General features: G+C 40.5%; 1 protein-coding gene across 3 annotated transcripts in view; it reads left to right on the forward strand.

Annotated features, from left to right (window-relative positions):
• The window catches only part of LOC138179963 (telomerase-binding protein EST1A), a 150899-nt gene that overhangs the window by 116835 nt on the left and 8574 nt on the right, over positions 1 to 25490 (forward strand). For all 3 annotated transcript variants that reach the window (XM_069113249.1, XM_069113250.1, XM_069113251.1), the window contains exon 24: positions 14938 to 15100. In XM_069113249.1, coding sequence (XP_068969350.1) covers positions 14938 to 15100 — 163 coding nt within the window. The remainder of the gene's footprint in view (positions 1 to 14937; positions 15101 to 25490) is intronic.

Consider the following 25490-nt stretch of genomic DNA (forward strand, 5'->3'; position numbering starts at 1 on the left):
ACTATTATCACAGTAATACTGATAAAGTTTCAGACAGATTTGAAAATATATAATAGATATTACAATATTTATTCTTAAATTCTTATATCCTTCTTCACAAACGTTTTCAAAATTCTTGTAGCTTTTTACATCGACATTTCTATATTTGTTTTCTATATCTATACGCGAATGTTTTAAATCTTCCATTCTCTTTTTGCGAAGGTACTTTAAAAATGTTATCTTTACATTCTAAATCCATTTTACGATATTTTCCACGACTTTTTCTGCAACCTTTCTACCAGACGTTCGTAGCGAGTAAATTCAAGATTCTTGGGTTGCGAAGAATCCGTTGTCAGATGAAAGTGGTCCCCTTTCTCTCCTCGGAAACGACGTTGGTCATTTTGCAGCCTGGTGCTAATTTATCCCGCGGTGCAAGCTCGAGATCTTCTAAAGCAATAGTCGTGGAAGTCACTTGAACCGCGGAGGTCGGCGAACTTTTCGTCGCTAATTAGAAATAATTGCTAGAATAAAGACTGTCGCTCTCTCGGGCCACGATCATCTGCTTGCCTATCGATTAGACCCGCTCGTATTATGGAATTTCTTCTAGGTAGACGTTGGTGTCGTTCATAATCGGACAAAGGTCAATTTATCACGTCGGAAGGCCAATCAACGTGTTGTTGAAAGATCGAAGATGGAATTTGCTGGAACATAGCTTGAGCTTTTTTAAGCTCCTGTTTCTTCTTCTACAGATTAATGTACTAGTTTTCGTCGAGACATACTTAGAAAAAATAAATTTAGTGATGTTTTAGGCTTCGTTATGAAATTAGTGGAAAGAACTAGGTGAACTGCTATTATGTTAATGATCATGTCACATAAACGGGGTTCTATGGTAATATTATTAATAATATTATTTCACAAAATTATTCAACACGTATTACATTGCTGCTAATGTAACAATTTCATTTATATATTACAAATTCCATTCGAACACTTGGCCACCATAGCAGTCCATGAAATTTCGTCTCCCTTGCGAAAAGTAAATTCTCCAACTTGTGCAGCAACCGACGGAGATCTATTTACATAAAACAACGCAGGTCCCCTTCTCTCTTGAAAGAGAAGTTCAACAGCCGGGCTGTAAATTAACTCAAGACATTGTATTTAATTAAACGTCCGGGAATAAAGACGTTAATTAAAGCCGGGCTCTATTATTTCCGGAAAAGCGCCCGAACCTCATTCTGTCATGTGAATCTGGAACGTATTTTTAACTAGTTCTGTGAATCTAATCGTAATAACATACATAGTCCACTTTCCTAACTAACTTGGCAACGGTAATCTATTTTCTCAAAGTTTGAGTTACAAAGTTGAAGTTAGAACAAAAAAGAATTAAATTAAGTATGAAACCGTTTGAGCTGGAAAGAAAATAAATTACACGAACTGCTTAAACGATCAAACAAATAGGAACAATACCGACTACAAATTGATTATACGAACAATGCCATTAACAGAACCTCTGTAACCGATCGTTTAAAGCCAAACAAGTACACACGAACCTTTCCAAAATGCTTGTGTCTGCGATGTTTAAGCAGATTCCTCATTAAAATCGTTTGGAGGTTGTGAAGCCAAGGGTGCACGCGAAGTTCTCTCGGTTCTGTGTCAATAGCCACGGTATCGTGTTATTAAAGGACAAAAAAAGCACAGAACAATTACTTTTTACTATCACGAGCGCGTTCACTTTCGACGGCGGGGAAAAAGCAGAACAGATGGAACGCGAGGGCAACGAAGAAAAGAAAAAAGCGGGGAGAAGTGAAACAGCTAATTACTCTAAACTAATTACCTTTTGTTAGCACCGCACCGCATCAACGAAGTATCTTGAGACCCTTCAGCTCGTGAACCTTGAGCGACAACGCTGGATGAATCGTTCGATCGTTGTTCTTTGTCTTTCTGCGATTGTGTGTGCACGTTCGTATGTATATGCTTATGCGTGTGTCGTGTAATAAACGACGGAGTCGACTCGGTAGAAATCGTTATTTTTTGAGCAATTACAACGATGGGCCTTTTAAGGGGAGTTCGTGACGAGAAGAGACGAGAAAACGAAAGGCAGACGTTGAAAAAGCTTCGTGGCCGAGAATGGCTTTGATTTAACCCTTCGTAATTGGATTGTTTTGCGGTTATACAGGTTATACAGTTCTACTTGTTATGTTTCCGTTTTTAGTTAAAATGTCCCATCAACCATTTCGAAACATCCGAAAAAATTGCTTCCGATTAAAAGATTTATTATATATTATAATTATTCTCGGTATATTGATAAAGTTATAATAAAAGATCTCTCTACTGTTAATTCTTTACCAATAACTGAGATCAAATGCTCTGTTAAATATAAATTAAAACAAGGAATATGCCTGCAGGTAAATAACATACTTTAACTATGAATAATACTGTAACCCATTCACCTCCTACCTTTCACCTTTAAGATATTCAAACCCACAAATATTTGCACAACAAACATCGAGAAATTAATTAAACAGCACGTAGAATGTGTCCATCCGTAAATTCTCCCTATCAAACGTGACCATTATTACACCACCGCCGTCACCAACTGGTCAAATATAGCACTAGAAACCCATGCAATTCCAATTTCTCTAACTTTCGACCCCATTCGTGGTCGAATCTGTTCGCAAATTCCCTGCGACACGCTTCGTCAACCACTTGTACAGGAAGAACGCGATGCAAAGGGGGACAACGGTAGGAGTTGGAACAGCAACTCGCTGAACGACTCTAATTGCATATATTTGTCGCGTATTTATATGGCCATTCTATTCAAATGCAGGTTGCACGAAGGCTGGTCCGGGTGTTACGATCTCGTTTAAAATGGCTCGCGCCGCTGCGGCATTCAACGATGGTAACAATTGCGATTCGTGCTTTAGCCACGTAATACTTGGTTGAAACACGGTGAAATAATGGGAAAATCGTATACAATGACCGTTTTCCTCCTTTCTCCTTTCCCTCGTTTATCGCGAAAAAGCTTAGCATTGGTTTTGTTTAGTCGGAATCGATGAATAGTGTTTGGATAAGGATGCGTTCCGTTTTTTCTTAACACGTGTAATATCGCTCGAAACACGGAGAATTTGTGTTTAAATGGCGTGAGAATGAAATGATGCAGCGGATTTTGCATTGAATTTAGTCGCTTGATAGCGCAACCATTCTATAACACAATGCTCAGCAGCACAACGTTCCGTAAGAAACAAATAATAGGATAACAAAAATACATATTTAATCTCAGAATCAAACAGAAAAATGATTTCGATATATATTTGAACATCGCAGTGAATATGAAAATTGCTCTCCTGTAAAGTACAAGGAATATCGCTTATAATGTTTTTCACCCGTGATCTTCGTATGAAATGGCTGCTTTCAGAAAAGGATAAAATCATTCGCAAATAATGTCATGAAAGTATGGTTTATTAATATTTATTAGACGTTAACAAACAGTCGCTGATTGTCGATTCAGTGAAAACGTATCTCAACCAAGCCACCTTTGCGAAGAAGGGTGTTTCGTCATTGGCGCGAGTACGAGCGACCGGTTGAGCGCGTAAATCACAATAAAGCGTATCGTTTATTAACGATCTCATTTATGCCGGGCGGCGAAGCAACGGCCGCCTGGAGCGGGGTTGCACGCGCGCATGCATTCTGCATGGGAATCGGCCGCACGCCGCCATTTATATTCCGACCGGTGCGGTGGCCGGGCCTGCCTAAACGATCGCGCGGAAACGCCGAACGCGCAATAAATTATCCATCGTCGCCGGGCATCGGTTGTAAGTATACATATATCGGTACACCGCGACTTCGCGCGGACAGCCACCGGCTACTGGCGATCCGCACCGCTCGCACCGCTAATAATAACGAGGATCACGCACCAGGATAGCGTGCAAGGTATTGCTATCACTTGCGACAAAGATAGTGTCGTAATTGTCGCGCGCGATCCGCTCGATCACAATCGATTCGTCGTGGTGTTGGTTGCACGTGGATTGGGTTCTTTATACGGTAGATTCGAGCGTTCCAATATCCTGGGAGAGGGTGAACAGAGCGTGGGAGTCGGTCGTGCTTGTGACCAGTTAACGGGTGGGAAGAGCGGAGGATTTGAAATAGAAGCGAGTCGCGGTGGTTAGGTTGTTAAAAGAGCCATCGGTGTCCTTGGTAATACAAATGCTCGATAACATGACTGCAACCTGCTGTCTTCGGCTAGGTTGTACGAGTTAATTTTATCGATGTAACAGTCGGTAGAACATCGCCCATGCTACCTTGACTTGTTGTTCCTTTGAAAGTAGCAGATGTCATGGTGTTATCGCATCCCGAGTAGAAATTTATACGAGTAGATAGGTGACATTTTCATTAGCCACGGATAGAAACGTTACTAACGAATATTAACCAGTTATTAATGAATCGCACAGTGTTGACAATTTTCACGTTTAAGTATTACTTAACGAAAGGGGAGCAATCGAGCTTTCGATTCGCAAACTAGTTTGTCTTTTAATGCTCGATCGACTTCGTGGAATCACGAGCAGCGTAGATAACGCGTGTAATTCATTAAGGCAGGTTGAGATAATCGTTTTTACGCGCGATTAAATAACAGCTACCGGAATTTATTAATTTATTCGACTGGTTGTCAGTGAGAAATGGAGAATTATACGTTGAAGATTATTATTAGACTGTACTGATATAATATTAAAATATTGGAAATTATTTTAAAATATGGAATATATTGAAATATTGCTTATTTTGATAGCTGCACCGTTGGTCTGCAGAATTTCATCTGATTATATGTTACTTTTAGAAGGCTTATAGCTGTAGACTTAATAACTTGTTCTCATTTTCAACAATATTGCTAGAGATTAACTTCTCATTTCTCGATACCATAGTACCCGGAAAAATATCGTTTCATTTAGAGAGAACCAAATCCCTATTACAGCGTTGTAACGATTTCCCATTTCCACGTGGAAAAACCGCTATGTATTATTCGAAATGCTCCAGTACATTAGTCGAGAATATTTCCCGTTCATCTGGTTCACAAAAGAGTTGATCATCGTTTCCCCAAAACACCGTCGCTCGTTACACCTTTGGATCTCCAAAAAGCGGAAAAAGATAATCCTTGATCCTTCCAGTTAATTTTATCCGATAGTCTGCGCGTTTCGTCCTGTCCACTTTTCCGCAACGCAGAGTCCATATAGGGCCTTTAAAAAAAAATCCCATAGCGGCGAACCCTATGAAACCGAGCGTTCTCTCGATTCGCCGCGCATTCACCCTCGGCTCGCCGGCACCCTCGCACGTTTCGCAAAAAGGAAAAGCACGGCAACACGGTGATATTCAAACATTTATGGTCGAAATATTACGGGGCGGACGATCCCGTGGGAGGCGATCTCGCATCCTCGTGTTCACCCTTGCGTCATCTGCGCCAGCGAGATAACGTTTTCCGGCGTGTCAACCCCGACGTAAGGGTAGGCCTCTGAGCAGAAGGATATTGTGCTGGTTGTTCCCCAACGCAGTCATGGCTAATGGTCTCACCCCTCTGCGGAACGAGAGAAATCTTTAATTTCCACGACATTAAGAGACACTCGTTCTCCCTGGGGCCTCGTACGGAGAAACGCGCCCCCGTAGAGTAATCTGGCCGCACGCTTGATTCATGGAGCACACGGCGGCTTAGATCGGACTGCACGGTCTTTTCTTCCCAATGCTTTACGCTCTAACGTTCTGACAGATGGGTTATAGAGTGCGTTCCTCTTTTGTGTCGAAACGTGAGGAATGGGAATGGGTTCGGGAGGAGGCTGTCTCATTCTTGGAATTTTTTCGTGCGTGGTTCTCTTGAACTATGGTTACGATGGATATGCGTAAAGGTGGAAAAGTTAGGTATTATGTAGAAAGGCACTCTTCGCGAATTTCATTATTTCGTAGAATTTCATATATATGTACGTACAACCCCTACTTGGCTATAGTTACCAAGATGTATTCACAAGTATTTTTTCTAAACAGTAATCTCTAAGTGTATAATACTTTCTCAAGTATAAACCAGTCTTTTATTTGTCTTGCTAGCGGATGTAATTGCTCCCGTGGATTTTAGATTGAGTTTCACGACATTTTGAACGATGCACGTTTCATGCGTATTCGGTTCAGTGATTCTTATTCTGCGAGTGCAATCGATTTAAAAGCTCGACATGGAAGCACCGAGGGAATTGAAGAATTCTGGATTCATCAGACGAGATAATAGAATCAGAAGAACGAAATTGGCTTTGTGTACCTTCAACTCGTAAAACAAATACTGTTTTAAGATCATTGCTTGATAAAGATACATTTTTTCACTTCTTCGTTGCAATAAGTTCATGATAGTTTTTATTGATATGTTTAAGTACCTATATTATGCCATTTATTTTGACGTATCACAAATATAAGTAACAATAGAAATTTGAACAATGGAAGACCATCTCAAGAAAATATACATTTAAATATTTATTAATATTAATATTGCTTTCACAATGGATTAATATAAATGATAACAATTAAACATAAGTATAAAAACTAAGAATTATTAATAATATATTCTATATAAAATAACTTTAAATTTTATACATTCCATCATTCACATAAAAAAGACAAATATGTATATATAGACGAAAAAATGCAATAATATATACAACAATTTAGGAAACTCTATAAAAATATCTTGAGATATACGAAAAAGATTCAGTAACTTCGAACCAAACTAAAACCGTGCACGAAAATATTCTTCGTCCATTTCTACATTATTCATCTTTCCATTAGCATTAAGATTTGATTCTGATCTCGACGTATCCATCATTTAAACTCAACTAACATTCCCGACAGACACTTTCGTTAACGGCCATAGAATTTCTCTGAAACAGTTTTCCATCAGACGTCCTGATTTTTCTGTCTCTCTCGTTTCGAGTTAAAGAGAGCTCATCTCTTCGAATCAGAAGCATAACCTTTCTTGGAAGGAGAGCCGGCTGGCTGTGATGCGTTCGACAAGCAACCTTTTCTTCTCGATAGATTTTTCCTCAGACTGTTGAAGCACCCTTCACTCATCTCGCCATCTAGTCGCCTGTGTACATAGGTGACGATTTACTTTTTCCCGACGTGTCACAGTCGAAGGCGTGATTTCCTTTCCAATTCGGCGAAAACTCCTCTCCTAGGTCAATATTCCGCTATCTCAGGGACAGGCGTGTCGCCATGTTGTATCGACCACTCACTTCGCCCTTTGTATACACGTCGAGGGTGGTGCGAACGCTTTCTACACGGGATTCAGGATGAAACGTAGGGTTCAGGGTAAACGAATCGTTTAAGAAAGCACCAGGTAAATTTTAAACATTTCCAATTGACTGACTGAGAATTAGAATGATATAAGCCAGTTCATATAAGCCAATATTAATTTTTGCAATAAAATAGAATATAACAAACAATTTACAAATGGTTTAAGAAGAAAAGTTAATATAGAAATATGTAGAAAATGTGTTGAGATTTTATTACTTGACTTATCAAATCGTATGAAGATATACTTTATTTGATTATTAGTGTCATTTTTAAATTCTTGTTCAGAAATTGGGGCTATAAATCTCATACGTCGAATCCTGATTTCTACTACGATCTTTCGATTCATTTATTCTTATCATCCCAATAAAGAGTAGATTTGAAGCCATCTACACTCGAGCTTCCACCAAACTGTATAAAATAAGAACTTAGAAAGAAACGTTCGCCTGGAAGAATTCGTGTTCCTGGATGGGGAAAAGCATTTACGGAATGCACGGTTCCTAGCGTGGAAAATCTATCCCACTCGTCGACACCTGGCGAACATTCCTGGCTTTGGTGGCCAGTCGTGGCGAGAAGAGGGTACACGCGAGAAGGATCGTACCGCGTCGTTTCTATTAGTTCAGTCATCGACAGTGCAAACACTCCTTTGTGTTGCGCGTGGTACGTTGTTCGAGTCGGGATGCACTTGAGACTGCGGATGCTTCCCGCCGGGTGCTAGCGCGCGATTCCAAGCCGCGAAGGGAGGAAGATTGAGCGTGACGAGGAGAAATCCCTGGTTCACGAACGGGGTGAAAGGAACGGAGAAAAGAGAGAGCGAGAGAAAGGGAGAGGGAGAGAAGTAGAGAGATAGAGAGAGAGTGTGGTATGGCTCGTGACAATGTCAATGTTTGCGTCGTTGCACCGAAGCACTCTCAGGACGGCCGGAGACTGAGTGTCTTCAGGTTGTACAGGAAGAATGGATTCGTGTCGAGGGTACGTAGAACTAGTCGCTCTTTGCGGGGACTACCTCAATGAACCTCCATTAATTTCCAAGCTTTTCCCCGTGACTTGGTATCTCTCCTTTCCGTCTTACGAGTCTCTGTTGCTCTTGGTCTGCCTTCTTCCTGCCGTGGAAACGTCAACGGTGCCTGCTTATCCGCGCCTTCTCTCTGCGATCCTTCTTTATGCCTCTAAGTACGTTTATCAGACGTACCGTTCGATGTTGGAACGTTGGCTAGCGGAAGGAATTCAGGTCTTATTGATTCAGCCCACATGGAACTAATGACGCGATACGTTCCATGGTACGTTTCAGAAAAATTAATCGACTGTTATAATTTTTCGAACACAAGCGAGACATATTGAAATATAAAATCACGTTATTGAATTATATATCACCTTAAAAAGTAATGATCATCTAATATTTGTTCAAACTTGTCTGTATTATACTTTATACTGTTATATCATTGCGATGGTGCGAGCTCCGAATAGAAACTACAGAAGGTATTTTTTAAATGTCAAATGAATACGGTTTTGAGAGCTCCGTTGGATAGTGACAGTAAGCTCTCGGCAAGTTTTCTACCGCGTATCTCATAGTAAAAATTCTTGAAATTATTCTATGTAGATACACAATTTGTAGCGTAACTATTGCACGAAAATCGTGTAAAATGCACAGCTGTCCTTAGGCTGAGTACAAGCGGTTAGATTAAGCGATTGATTGGCGAGAAATTTTTGTAAGTTGCTCTGTGTGGAAGCAAAAATTTAATCGACTAACTTTGTCGGTGATCGACTAACCGACTCGACCAAGTTTAGTCGACCGATCTAGTCGACCCGTATATAGTCGCCCTTAAACATTTCACGCTCGTCTTCCGCTTGTCGTTCTCGATATTCGAAAAGTTCAAGCCAGCAGAGATGTCAGTGCATAAATTACGGGTCGCTGGGAAGCGTACACGGTTCGAGCTTTCCGCGAGGCCGCTTTGCAAACGTACGGCCCCGGGGGATTACACTTTGACACGGCGGGATACTTGTTCGGCGTGTAACAGGTCCTCGCGGAGGTGGCGTCAGCCATCAGCTGGCCCCTCCAGGTGTTCCGGTATTTGTCGTCGAGAGCCGATCTCAGCGTGGGCGTACTTTACGACTGCGGGGAGAAGAGACGATCGAGAGGTGGGTGCGCATGAAGATCTGATTTGCGAGCGCCATTACACGCGGTCCGATCGTTGTAGCCGCAACTGTTGCATTTATGAATGCGATTACCCTTAATATATCGCGCGTGTAACTCTGCCTGCTAATTCAACGGCCGGGTGGAGCGGCCAATAAAGTCTAGACGGACTTACGAGAGGTGCTTTTTTTAATACTTGTTAGTTCTTCGTCGGTGGTTTGCTTCCTTCCTTTCTTTCTCTTTTATGTTCTCGCCGTTTGCTATTTTCAGGAAGGTTTATCGTTATTCCGTGCAGGGCATGGGATTTGGGATGACGTATGAATGGCTTTTTGGAGAATCGAGTAAGTTGATTGATGTGATGGTAGAAATGAAGTAGAATGTTATGATAGGTACATTGACACACGAAAGTCTACTTGAACACTCGCTGCGGGAAACTTTTATATCTATATGTGTTATATAAATTTGCAAATGAATATTAATGAGACGCAAATGTGGTAATTATATTGGTATCTACGATTCGAAACTACTCTAATGGCGTACGTAGAAATTACAAGATATAGAAAGTACAAGTAAAGGTAATAAAAAATAAAATAAAATGACATAACATAAAATGAAATAAGATAAAATAAAATAGTTTCTATACTTGAAAACTTCAGAGAATGCGCCACAATTAATCAAGTCCGAATCTCGTTGCGGCCGTGAACGAGCTGCCGTCGCATCTCGTTCCATGATCCCAGTTGCACGAGGCTCGTCATCCCAATTACCGTGTCCCATCGAATCACGCAAAGCTGATCGCATGTTCGCGTCTCGGTTATTTACACGCTTCCTCGAGAAAGGAGCACGGATAGACTCTCCACTCTTTTCCATGTTCGTCCGTTCGCTGATCGCGCGCGGAGGATGTCCACGCGCGCACGCGCAGGTGTAGCTCATCCGCTCGCGTTCTTGTGCGCGCTATCTCTGAGAGGTTAAGGCGTTTCAGATAAGAGAGACTGCGGAGGACGTACAGATACGATCTTACTCGCACGAGTTAGCGCACGGAACATGACGCGTACACGAGCTGATCGGAGGAATTCCAGGCGATAATGCAACGGATGACGCGATCTGAAGCTTGGTCAGGCGAATTTATGTGGCTCGGTAATGGATGTTACGGGGATGGTGTTACTGTTGCTTGTTGCACACGTTTGATTATACACTTGAGTATATATGGTTGATTACGTAAGAAGATGGTATATATTGGATGAAGCTTTGGGTTGTTTATATAGAGATGTAATAGAGCGGAGTTGTGGGAAAGAGAGGATAATAATGACGATAACGATTTGCGATGAGCAAGTGTGCAATAAGATTAGTAAGGATTCTTTAAATTTAATGTTATTAGTATCTGGATTACATATATTCTTTAACGTTCGTATCTTTCGATAATTCTCCAAAAAATGTGTAACGAAATACACTCGCAATATGGAATAAAAAATATAACCTTACCATAGCAAGGGTTTAAAAGAGGTCAAAGATGCGCTGAATTTTACAATTTTGTTACAATCATTGGCAATACACCATAAATGAAATTTAAGAGTTCAGCAACCTGAAAAAATATTTGATTCAAAATTCGGAAAAATAATGAATATTGGTTTCTACATTACTTGGAGCTACATATCTTTATAATAGCGAGCTTTATAATAACGATTCCGTTCGACGAAACATACTTTTTACTCGGCTAGTATACACGTTCGATTCAGACGATCGTGTATAATCCTATGCACTACAAATTCGAACGATTTTTCTTCCATCCAACCGGTAGAATGGTTATGTCATTTCCGGTCTGCAATTTATAATTACGAGACAGCCGAGAATGTGCGGTGAGTCCTGGCAACTATTGCGAGTAATCGTGTTCGAACGTAATCGCTGCTCGGCACTTCATTTATTCGCTGCTCAATCGGAAGTCCATCGGAATCCATACGCTTTCTGTCCTAGTTACCAATTCCACCACACAGATCGGCTATGTTTTTAATTATGGTACACCTTATCATTTATGGTAGGTGTAGTGTCGTTTCGCTGGAATGTGATACCGTTAATTGATTCTCATCCCGTGGTAGTTGAATGAAATTTCTTACGGGCGCGGGAATACGCCATGAACGCGTTCCCATCGCGCTTATGCTAATTCGAGACCAGCAGGTGTCGTGTGTGTAACATTGAAGAAAAGAAGAGTAATGTTGTCGGGATTGCGTAATCGGTAATTTTAATCCTTCGCACTATCAGCAAGGCATTTTAGCGTCTCTTTCTAATTAATTCGATGAACTAATTTCATGACCGTTTTGTTTCCACAAACAATAGGAGCTAACTAATCAAGTACTTTAAATTTCTGAGCAAGCTCTACTAAAAAGAAGAAAATCCGAGAGCCAACATTTCCAAAGAGAGATTAAATCAATTAGTCAATCAACGAGTACCTGATTCCACTCTCGAGATACTTCATTTTATCAGTCAATCGTCGATCCCAGTTACGATCCACCGCACCTAACCGCACGAACTCGCCCAACTTCTCAGAACGCCTCGCCATACAGGTTGTCCGGTAAAATTGGCGCGATCGGCCAGTGTCTGGTGTTCTACGCTTCTCTCTCTCTCTCTTTCTCTCTCTTTCTCTTGAACCGTGAACCTGTCCTTAACGTGACGCGAGTAGGTTTCCGCGTCAACGTGGACGTGGAACATTTACAATGTGGCTAGAGGCGCGCTTAATATGCGTGGGTGTTGGAGCCGCGGTGCGTGATTCAAGGCGGGTTCTCACGCGCCACTCGTGCTCGAGGGACGGCGTGGGGTACGGGGACGATCGAAACGAAGGAAAAGTGACGAAGACGCGGACGGAGGCGACGGGCACAACGGTACGTGCTCGATCGTTTAGGAATTCGCGAATGCTTTAAACGGGAGTAAAAGCGCGACCGGTACTCCGCTTCGACTTTCGTCGCGTGCTATCACGAACGCCAAGGAACAAAGGCAAAACGCAAGCAATTCGCGCCGCGTATCACAATGTTCTGGGAAGCGGCACTCTCATGGTATATATTTATCGACTATTTAAAAGTTGAAAAATGGAATTTGGCCAGGAAATTCCGCTTGGTTAAATCTTTGCACATGGAACTCCAGTTATGCTGGCACGATCTTTCCCATTTCATATGAATCGTTGAAACGTGCCGTGAATTTATAAAATTATCAAGTGCGAACTTTGTATTCAAGAATATCTTCATTCTTTTTAAAGATATTCTTACGTGGTTAATTTATATAAATATCATAGATGTTAGATTTCGAGAAAGATGAAACATCAAGTATTGGTATATATCATACGAAAATGATATGATAACAGGGATACGAACAATTGGCTGCTATGTTGATTTTTCCAATTCATGAAATATTTTACTCTAAAAAAAAATTTACATGATGGATATACAATGACGTACAGAAATATTGGCGATGGTAATCTTTATTTTGCGTACGATTCATATAAAAAGAATTTATTATTCTTAGTTCAGTTTTCTCGAGATAAATAAACAGCATATAGCGTTTACGCGTACAAATATGCAAGCAACATGTTCGATATATGATAAGTTTTACCCTTTATAACATTTTGGCATTTGATATTGCGATTGTGTCACGCGAAACGAACGACTCATCTCTTACGTTTCGATAAGACGTTCAGTTCCGCGCTTAATTATCATGTATTGTGCGTTCGTTGCGAGCTCGTGGAAAGCTAACATTCCGGAATTCACTGCCATTCGAAATACCTACGAATTCGTAATATCACCGCCGCGAGACGATTTTCAACGACGTTCGTTCATTATGCATCGTCATGCAGACGCCATTCCTTGCCGCAGTGAATATTTTTGATTTTTACGATCGACAAAACGCTGGAGTAACAGTTCATAGGAATGCGTTAATTTTATAACTGAAAATAGTCAAGTAAAATGTTCTATAATAATTCTTGTATCGTTTGTTCCAAATGACAGGTCTGTGACCGTTCGACTGTTAGATCCTCGATTTTTGCCTGATTTGGAATTGTATTTCTTGAGTTGGTGTAGGTACACGTGGCTTTGTCTCTGGGCACGTGACGTCATCCTTTGTTCTAAACAAATGCGCGTGTACATCATCACGTGCAATTTGCACGTGGAGATCGTACGTGCAGGAATATTTACCTCTTTGGGAGGCATTCTTGGAAGCCAAGGCACCTCTGCCCATCACAACTAAAAAGTATTAACTTTCAAGCGGTCCGGTTTGAATAACTATTATAAGGGATGAAAATATTTTTTAATTATTACCAACAGTTATCGATAGGGAAAATTTGTTTTGATTACTTTAGAAAGATACATTGGCTACATTCTATTATACCCAGGCTGATAGATCCCCATAAAAAAGATATCATTCGTTAGAGCATCAATAAACAAGTATAACAACACTAGTGATCAAATTTATTTCTACTCATTTCTACTGATCCAATTCTTTGAACGGAGTATAATCTATATTATCACTAATTTATTTGTCAAATAATCGGATTCATATTTTTCGATCTGTTTATTTTCCAAGAATTCTTTCCTTATTAATTTCTCAGAAATTTATCGGTTCGAAATCCATCTCATTAGAATTTTCTTATCGCTGGTCGCGATTACTTTCTGTAACCGTCAGTTGCAACCGTAAGTGTAAACAAGAACGCCATAGAAAGCTATATATACGTAGTTAGAAATGGAAACAGTTGTCTGAAAGTCGCGCGCTAATCATCAGGTAGTCGACACTAGAGAAGTGTGAGAAAATCGTTTAAGAGTTGATGAAGAATAATCTCGAAAAGACGTTCTAATTACTGAAAAGTATCATGAAAAGTGTTATATCTATATCATTTCACGAAGCAAGGGTAACATTAGAGGGCCATTATCTTCGTTTCCCTCGGTATAACAATGGCTACTTGGCATTCGCGTTATGCCTCTGGCTCAATATTATTCTACGCGATGGTTTCACTGACAATGAGGACATGCGTGGGATTCAATCGATGGTCAATGCGTCTTCCATTACATCCCGCCTCCTTCTCGATCCTTAAACAAATAGTACAAGATTCGTATGGATCGAACTGAGAGAAGAAGGAGATCAGATGTCTCATTTTTTAGTTTCTCGCGTTTCTCCCTTTTCCCTTCAATAATTTTAATGTATTCGAAGAGATGTGTTTATTATATTATATTATTCTTTCTTCTTCTACGGAAATCATTTGCGCTAAGAATCAACCATCGCTTCCGCGGCGCCGCGAAAGTAACTTAAAGTCATCTTTTCGTATTGAATACTAAACAGTCTAGTCAATATTATAATCATATCTAATTTAAGTGTAGCGTATAATAACTTGTTTCGTTAAAATATTTCATCCTATTTTTCTTACAATCGGTGTAACATTGGTTTAAAGCATTTTGGATGTATTTGAAATCTTTACGAAAGGTAAGTACAACAAATATGGCATAGAAAAAAGACTCATGTATTGAATTTTTGTGTTTTAGCAAATCTTGCAAAAGTCTTCAGTTTCGGTGGAAATCGAAGTGAGACCTAGACAATTGGTGCCGGATACTAACTGCTTTATCGACTATCTACCGCAATTACAAAATATCGCGAAAGCAATTGCTGGTGCTCAACCGATTTACACGCTTATGGTGCCACTTGTAGGTAAGTGTGTAGACTCCTCTTAATTGCTTTTTAGACCAAGTATGCCAAGTACAATTTGTGCTTAGTAAATTTCTTACTTCTGGTATTATCAATCTTTCAGAATTTCTTAAGACTGTAAAATTTAATATCCACCGTAACTTTTACCATTTTTAATATTCATGTCAATAATTGGTGTCGCTAATATCGAATATAAAACATAATTTACGTAATTTGAGCTACGAGAAAGAGACGAAATAATTCTCCTTCAAGAACATCTCTGAACCGGTTGATTTCGGCTTTCGCGATGGGCGAATTTTTTTTTGAGGAAAATCGACGATTATCATATGCGAGGTGGAGGTGTGTAATACCATGCGAAATAAGTCGCGAAAGGAAGAAAAAATAGAACGTATGAAATAATCGTCGATAAATAACGAGCGGGAGGTCGTGACTCGTGCCCGAGCACGCGTGTCCCAAGGTCTGTGTTCGCGGATCGGAAATAAAAGGCGGCCCGATGCGAATCGATCGGATCGAATATCGTAATCTCGACGTGTTTCTTATCTTTTTATTGCACTCTTTTTACCTTTTTTTTGTCCCATGCAATTTTCTTTTTTCGTCGATGAAGGTTTGGAAGATATTTTGGAATGAAAATTCTTGACACATAATTTATGATATTGTAAGATTATATTTTCTATTTATATTCGAACTACGGTAATTCCTATCGTATTTTTTTCTCTGATTCCTGTTACGCGCGTCTTAACACTCTGGGAACCGGAGACGCGAATTCGCATCTTTTATGCATCATGCGGTATCCTATAAAAATTTTAACTGTTGTTAAATAAAACAGTAAAAAAAAACAGTAAAACGGTAAAAAAAAGCAACGGATGCTACGAATGAAAGTGTTTTTTTATTACGTGTTCATACGAAACAATACGAAACCGTTATCAATATATTAGATATAATATTGATTGCCTGGAAAGTTCTTTTTCGTTCCAAAAAACACGCAGGAATTTAGGCTATATGCTTGTCAGAGCAGGCGGTCCCCAAAGTGTAAAGAAGTATACGTGTTCTTCGCAATCACTTCAATTGTTGAAATCTGATTAACATAAATAAGTGTACAAATATTTGAGAGAGATAAATGTTAATTCAGTTTTTATGTCATGAGAGTAGTTTTAATATGTTCTGCTTTGTTTTACCTACTGACTGTTGTAACTTCTTCCTCTCAAAAGAAAGAGTAGAACATTTTTCTGTATAAGGCTAACATAACGAAAATTGAATCTTCAAGCGAAAATAACAGGAGTAATCAGTCTCTTTACTATTATTCAATTTCTAATATAAGCAAAAGCCATATTAAATCGTGTCAATTTCTGAAATATATCTTCCTCAAAATTTTCAACAGATTTTTATATTATCGATATTGAAGAGATCGCCAGAGGTTGTTCATGCAATATGTCAAAATAATTATGGGGCCCGGTGTATCGTTCACACCGGTTTCCGGGCCCCTCTCGATCGCAGCCGGGACGGTCATCGTGGAGGTCATTTGAGTCGGTTGGAGTCCGACACTACCACGCCGCTTTTCTCCGGAAGCGACCTGGAGTCCGTGCGGATTTTCTCCACGTTAATAATAATAAAAAAAAAAAATCACCTCAATCGATTATTATACTAACTTCCGTGAAACGGCAGCAATAGTGGGTCATTCTTCTGAGATAAAATATACGCAGGAGATTTCAAGGTTATCTATAATGGAAGGCTCACCAATCACTGTTACACGATCACAAATTAGTGATAATTGGCTCGATAATTCAGGCGAATCAATTTCGAGACATCGCGCAGTTATTATTACGAACTATTCTGTGTTTCGCCAGTAGTAGCGTTAATGTCCATTACGTAATCCTATCTAAGGAATGTTTTATAAAATTTGGTTTGATATTCTCTGTTGTATTTTTAACGAATTTCAAATTATTATCGAAATATTCATCCCATATGAATGGTGGGTATCATAGACTTAAATCTTTGTTGACTATTTTTAACACTTTAGTCAATATTTTATCTTATTATCCACCCCATAGATTGCCACGAACTGCGTAATACAAATTTCAAGGTACATTCACAGGTACAAGCGTTTTCATTATCTGTTTCGTTGCATTTGTAATTTAACCGATCCGCCGATGAATCGAGGGAATTGTTGCGAATCCATATCGAATTTTACACTTATATCATAGCAAGTGAATGGCGAGGATAGTCTAACGCATAGCAAATGTCGTTGAATCTCCAATTGAAAATGTTTCGAATGGGTGGCGTCGTATTTGCCGTTGAAACCACGTCTCGGTACTTTCCTCCCTCGTCTTCTGTGTATACGCCAGTAGATTATTGGATTTGAAGGGGTTCCGCTTGTTCCAAGGGGATGGTCCGGACCAGAAGAGAAGGAAACACATAGAGGCAACGGGTCGTGACAAAAAGACACGTTTGCTTGTAGATTCTCCGAAACTTTTTGGCGGCCGAACGTCGCAGACAACAGTTTATTCGAGTAATCCAGAAGGTTCAGTTCGACCCTCGTTCACTCTTTTCCCCTGATTTTTCATGAATATGGATGAAAGTTTGCTTCCTTCCTGTCGTTCCAGTCTACTCCGACAGTGGGTTAATTTATTTGGGCTTGTGGAAAAAAATGTTTCTTTGACTCGTCTTGGCGAGAGGGGGATCATTGGTTGTTGAAACTCCATTCGTGATGTTGAGGCCGCATCGGAATGGGGAAAGTATCGTAAGTGGAGCAATTTACTGGTGTCGTTACGATCTCAGAATCACATCAAGAGGTCCACAAAATCAAAGAAATTCTTCTCATTCACTTGATAATATCATCCAATTTCCAATAAAACACTCCGCGTATCAACATACATACTTACATTAAAAAATTCTTGGGGACGCTTCTCCGAACAGTCTCTGTCAGAAGATTGTCTAAGGGGCGTCATCTAAAAAATTCTTCAGAAATCTTCTTTCAGAAATTATTGCTAAAAGAACGTTCTAGAGATGCATTGCAGAAATCTCGTTGAAAGATTTTGCCGAAAGAATTTGTTTAAAGATGTTCCTTAGGAGCTTCTCCTGCAGCGTCGTCGGAGAAAAGAAGAAGACAGAATCTATTTCGAGAAAATTCCTCCGAGAGGCGGATCGGAAGAAAGAAATAAGTCGATGGTGTCCGAATGAATATTTTAATCATTCTCGTGCTCGCCTTCAAAGGCGACAGTTCTCTTGCTAGTTTCTCTCTTTGGTCTTCTTTTGCCACCCGGGTGGCACGGAAAAACGAAAGTGCGCGTTCATGCAAAATCGACTGGCGCTGCCCTTTGACCCTGTCGCGCATCGCGGACAGCCACGATCCGTCTGGCCCCAACAACGGACTGCGTTCACAGTTAGGTTCTCACGGCTCATACATGAATGCATGTGTATACTGGCTGAAACAGTCGGCGATTGGCCCGACGCGACACGGCCACGTTGTTCAGCCACGATCCGTACGTGGGCGATGGCTCGTGGTCGCCGACCGATGGAGAATGCTTTTTCGATCTTTGTCCTTCCTATTGCTCTATTTGTGCTATAAATAGGGTCGTGAGAGTGACAAATGATCTGAACATCGTTATCAGAAAATAATTTTATTGAAACAGAACACGTGCTACTGAAATATAGAATATAGCCTTCTTTTTCGTTCAAGATTCCTTGCACAACATTAGCACCCTTAAACGCCGTTCATCGAGCCCGATTCTTCATGGCAATTCGCCTCAACGAAAATAACTAGCAATGTCAATCGATACCATCAGCTTTCCTATTTTCTCGTTTTCATGGTTAGCAGCGATCAACCCTTACATCGCTGAAGAAATGAATTGATTAATTGGAGATAGAATAAAAGTCGTTAATTGTTAATTGGCAATGGAAGAAAAATTTTCATAATTGAGAAAGGACAGAAAAGAAAATTAGTTTATTATAATGTTATAAATACTTCAATCTTCTGGAAGAAGAGATTAATGATGAAAAAGATATTCAGGAAATTCTTGAAATTCACAGCTACGACGTTAGAAGAATAAAATTCAATAATACAAAATGATTGGGGAAAAAATTTGACCAAATTAATGGATTTATTTTATATGATTTATTTTATATTTATCTTCATTCTTGAAGTTGCGATGTGGTCGTACTTCTCGCGAGAATTACAGACTAATTACAGATTAATTAACTTATTTTCGTAAAAATTATCTTTTATAGTCAGTTGTTAGCGCAGGCGCTGCAGGTTTCCATCTTTTATTAATCAAGTAAACATTTCCAACTTTATTAGGCGAATAAACCTGTTTGTCATTAAATGCTATTTTGATGGAAATGTATAGAAATATGTATAGATCCTCCTATGTCGTCGGCTCCATCGTTGTTAGTTATCTAGTAACAATCGGTTGCTTTTCGTTAAATTTTTTTACAGTGTATCGAAACATTGTTGCGTTGCAGAATTTACGAAGACGTTTCTTTCTTTCATTGTTTTCATATTTTGTCGAAACAGGTCGAGAAAACAGAACGGTAATCTGATTTCGTAAAATTACTCGGAATAAGCGGAGTTGAACAAAACAGAATTTTTGACAAAATTATGATACAACAAATTCTGGCACAACAGAAGATACCTAAGATCGCGAAGGATGAGGATCACGAGGTTGAACGTCTATGGAGCAAAGGACCTTATTATTCCAATTCCTTTTTTCCGCGTATGTCTAGCCATAATTTGGATTTTTCGACATTTTCCTCTATTGTTGAAATGCGTATACAATGATCTTACGGTTTTGGTCCCTTCTATCAAAGACGCATTTCAGCACCTGTACAGTAGCATATTGAATGCTGTGTTACTTGGTCGTACCTTCATCGTGGATAAGGTCATAACAAAGAAATCTCCGCTCAATCTGATTCCTATGGACATGATAATTCCAAAACCAATTGCAATGTATTATGAGTTGATTGCTGACTTGATTTTGCCCAATGATGACGTGATTTGTGTTAACGTACCCGAAGGTGGCATCCCTAAACATCAGGTATCGCTAGAAGATACGTTTATACCTCCAGACAGTTTTGATATGGTAATTGTCGAAAGTCATAATGCATACGAATGTTATGTTACCTCACCGTGTGTTACCTCGCGGCTGATCGAAGCAACACTTCAGCAAAATCGGGACAAGACGTTTGGACCTTGGGATCCACTACCCAATAGTCCAATTATTTCAGTTATGTTTCGGCAAATAGGAATCTTGTTGGATATTGTGATGTCGGGAAATTCAGCGATGCAGGACTTAATGCTATTTTTGGGCTGATTTTCCCCCATCTCAATGATATGTTGGGGTGTTTACAATGGTGTCCAAAACTGGTTATACAAGTCCCCACTTATTTGGAAAAATTAAGAGACAAATAGAGTATAAAAATCGGAAGACCGTTAAATTACATTGTATTTTATTTTGTATATAAAATATATATTTCATTTAATTCAGTAAAAGAAATCGCTGACAATGAGTCGTTTGTATAGTCTACCTCATTTCTTCTATATATATATATATATATATATATATATATATATATATATATATATATATATGTCGGGTTATGGTTGGAATTTTGGGCGCGTAACAATTCTTCACGTGAATTAACCATTGTTTTACACAACCGAGATTATATTTACACGTATACACAAGTCTACTACAAAGATTAACAAATAATAAGTCTAGTGAATAATAAGCTTAACAAATAATAAAGTTAGTGGATAATAAGTTTAACGAATAGTAAGTTCAATGAATAGTATGATTTACGAACAATAAGTTTAATGAACGCTATTAACAATATTTTTGAGTTCAAACGAATCCACGGCCAACAGGATAACTCTTTACTAAGCGTAGACTGATCTTAAGCACAGAAATACGATGGTTGAAAACTCGACGTGTCACTCTCCAAAGCAGTCGCAAGAATGCCAGCCTCGTCGAGATTTTTCTCGCTGTACGATTGCATTTGTTTTTCTATGCCCGTTTGGAAGCATCGAGAAGGTTTCAAACGCCGTTGCTAGGCAGACTCGTTGGAAGCATCGAGAAAGTTCCAAACGCCGTTGTTAGGCGGTTTCTGCCTGGAGTTTGATTAGTAATACAATGTATGACCCACTGTATCACACGTGGCTAAGCCCGCTCCCGAGGCCGCATGCCGCCACAACCACATTTCTCGGAAAACCCATACAACCACTCCAGACCTCCGTTAGGCAAAACGTACATCCCGTGACCGTGGCTACGTTCGGCGACCAATTGCCACCTCGAACCCAATCTCGCTATCACAAATCTCGAACAATTACAGCTATGATAAAATCCAGGCTAGAGTACTAGAGGATGTTCCCAAAATTTCCAAGGAACGGCTTCGGCTTTCCTTTCATCTCCGACATATATATATACATATATATATATATGTCGGAGATGAAAGGACATCGGAGCCTTCCCTTTGGAACCCCGGGAAAATCCCTTAACACCGTAATCTAGATTCTATCATAGGCGTAATTAAACAATTGTCGTCTTTCGATTCGATTGTATTTGTTCAAGATTTGTGATAATGAGCTTGGGCTCGAGGCGATAGCCAGTCGCCGAACGTAGCCGCGGTCGCGGGATGAACGCTTTGCCTAACAAAGGTATGAAGTAATTCTATAGCTCTCCTTAAAAGAAATATCTCTGACGACACGCGACAATAAACATTGCAACGGTCTCTGTCCCGTAGCTCACCACACACAGACCCTATTCTTCGAGTAAGATGATTGCTAGATGTCGATGCGTCTCCGCAGTACGTGTTCAGCTAGCCTGAGGGCCCGTTATAAATCTTAAGTTAGTTAACTTAGTTAACTAAAGTTCTACAAACAGACAAACAGTCTTTGTCCCAATTACGGGAAGATAGGGGAAACCTACTTTTTCACGAACGGCGCTTCCCGCCAGCAACTTCCCCTTGAGGGCGGCTAGCATCTTTTTCTAACCACCGATATGGAGATTGACCAATTAGCAGCAACGCCAATTTCCCTCACCTTCCAAAAGAAGGCTTTCCTCGACGAATCCGAGGATCTCGTGTCCTTAGACACACCCCATATAGTTTTTCCTCTGTGACATCATCGGGACAGGAAGCCTATCTCTTGCGATCTCATCGACTAAACGAGTAACGTCTTTACGATCAGTGTTAATTTCAGGTTTTGCTAACTAAGAGTCAGACTTAGATTTTGTGAGAACGTACATCTATCATCCCGTTGACCGCGGATTCGTTATCGAACCTGAGGCCATTGTCACCAGCGTCGCGAGTGCCTAATCGCCGTGATTAATTGTCAAGACTATAACAACCTCATTATTGTAATAAACTACACCTGTGTTGTATCGCATCAATGGCTAATTCCCGTGAAGATTCATTTGACGCCCACAACTCTACTCCCAGTGTTAACCGGACATCAGAAGTGGGATTAGAACAGCTTAAAGTGATGCAAGAGCAGATTACTGTCATGCGCGAGCTAATTCAGACGCTAGCGCAAAAGTCGAAAGAGCAAACACCGAGTGCTGTACCCGAAAAATTATCGCTACCACGTTTCAATCCCGAAATCGCGGGCGCCGACCCAGCTGCGTGGTGTGCGACTGTTAGTGTGATTATGGAAAAAAGGCATCTACCAGACGACGAGTTATATTTTGCTATAAGTCGTGCTCTGGAGGGTACTGCAGCACAGTGGTTTACGCAAGTTCCGGTCCGTGGTCTTACTTGGACGATGTTTACGGAACATTTTCTTGTGCATTATGGACGGGGACGGCAACCTCAGCGCTAATTAGGATGCTCAACGAACCACCACTGGAGGACGAAACCACGGGGGCTTTTGGTAGTTGTCTCCACTCCCTTCTGTCAGCGAAATGGGAAGATCTAACCAGCGTCGAACTAATCAACGCCGTCGTCCTTCTACGACTGATCTCGCATGACCAGCGTGTCGAAAGGATAGCACTCACGGACGATATTCGGACACGAGATCAATTCCTTAAGGAAATGCGAGTTTTCTCTCACGCGAAGAAGAGGCCAGTACCTTCGTCGAATAGTCCATCGGCGGAACCTGAAGCCAAACGACACAAGTCACCTGCCCGCCACGTGAGGTGCCTTTACTGTGGTAAACATGGACATAAACTCGTGGAGTGCACGAGGAGGATACGTAACCAACAGCGGAAGGGTACACAACGCCAGGAAGGAAGCCGACCAGCCACATCGTCCAAGGTGATTTGCTTCAAGTGTCAGACGGAGGGCCATATCGCACCTGATTGTCCGCTACAACAGGACAGAAAACCTGGCCCCAAGAACAAACTCTGAGTCGACTCCTGCGTGGTGAAGCCTCCAGCTGGTAGTTTAAGTCATCTGGGTGAGTCGTTCCCGTTTTACTTCGATTCCGGAGCCGAGTGCTCATTAATTAAGGAATCCGTAGCCTCGAAATTCTCCGGTAAAAGAACGACCGATATAGTAGTAATGCAAGGAATCGGGAATACTTGCGTTAAAAGTACGTCTCAGATTTTGTCCGTTGTACGTATTAACAGTTTTGCATTGGAGATAACTTTTCACGTCCTTGCCGATAGTTATTTAAAGTATGATATTATGATTGGTCGCGAAATTTTATGCCAAGGATTCGATGTAAATATTACGCACAATAGCCTCGATATTTGTAAAACGAAGATAGTTAATGCTTGCAATAAAACCGCCGAAAATGAGATCGATCTTAATGAAGTAGACACAGGTATTTGGTAATGATAAAAGCCGATTGATTTCTATTCTCCAAAATTTTAAAGAGTCATTTATTACGGGTTTCCCGCGTACTCGTGTAAATACGGGCCAGTTAGAAATTCGATAAATTGATCCCAACATCACCGTACAAAGAAGTCCTTATAGACGAGGAAGAGCGGAGAATAGGCGAGAGAGAATCAGCGAACTAATTAGAGCAAAAATCATAAGGCCTAGTAGTTCACCATTCATGAGCCCTATGTTACTCGTTAAGAAAAAGGACGGCTCAGATAGACTGTGTGTAGATTTTCGAGCGTTAAATAAAAATACGGTCGCGGATCGGTATCCCTACCCCTTATCGCGGATAAAATCGCGAGATTGCAAAAGGCGAGATACTTCATTAGCCTGGACATGGCCAGCGGGTTTCATCAAATTCCCATTCATCCTAATTCGACAGAGTATACAGCGTTCGTTACACCCGACGAACAGTACGAGTACATAACGATGCCGTTCGGATTGAAAAATGCACTGTCCGTTTTTCAGAGGGCCATTTTCAATGCCTTAGGCAACCTGTTGTTTACTTGTATGACGTCCTAATTATTGCCAACTCGAGGGATCAAGCCCTAGAAAGATTGAACACCGTATTAGATACCTTCGTAAAAGCCGGATTCTCTTTTAACTTTTCAAAATGTTCTTTTCTAAAGACATCGGTACTCCATTTGGGATATGTAATTCATGACGGAGGAGTCCGTCCCAACCCGGGTAAAATATACGCCTTGAGTTCTTTATCTGCGCCAACGACCGTCACACAGCTCAGGCAATTCATAGGTTTAGCCTCTTACTTCCGAAAATTCGTCCCTAAATTCTCACAGGTAATGAAACCCTTGTATGCACTTACTTCTGGTAATAAAAACATAACTTGGACGGATAGACATGAAAAAATAAGGCAAAAGGTAATCTCCGTCCTGACCGACGCGCCGGAGTTAATGATATTCGACCCAAATTATCCGATAGAACTACATACCGACGCTAGTTCTGAGGGATATGGGGCTATTTTAATGCATAAGGTTGAAGGTAAAAATAAAGTAGTTCAATATTACAGCAAAGGAACTAGCCCTGCGGAATCTAGGTATCATTCGTATGAACTAGAGACGTTAGACTTGAAGGCATCTAGTAATAAGGTACACTTAAATGACAGGGTTCACAGGTGGTGGGCTTACCTACAAACTTTTACCTTTGACATTATGTATCGGGAAGGTAAACAAATGACCCACGTAGATTTCTTTTCGCTAAACTCCGTAGACTTGAATCACCGTACGATCAACAAAGTTACAGAGAAAGAAATCAATCTGACCGAAATCTCCGAAGATTGGCTATTAGCGGAACAACGTCGCGATCCCCAAATTACAGAAATCGCTAACAAATTGTAAAACGATGAGCTCGCGGACGACATCGCGAATACGTACGAACTACGATCCGGTACCCTTTATCGTAAAATACAGGGAAAAGGCAGAAATCTCTGCTTGCCCATTGTTCCAAGAGGCTTTAGATGGTCCGTTATCAACCATGTGCATCAGTCAATTATGCACTTAGGTTGTGATAAAACGCTTGAGAAACTGTACGAGTATTACTGATTCGAAGGAATGGCGAAGTA

This window comes from Bombus flavifrons, chromosome 5 (assembly GCF_040668555.2).
Source record: "Bombus flavifrons isolate JBK064 chromosome 5, iyBomFlav1_principal, whole genome shotgun sequence".
Classification (NCBI taxonomy): Eukaryota; Metazoa; Arthropoda; class Insecta; order Hymenoptera; family Apidae; genus Bombus; species Bombus flavifrons.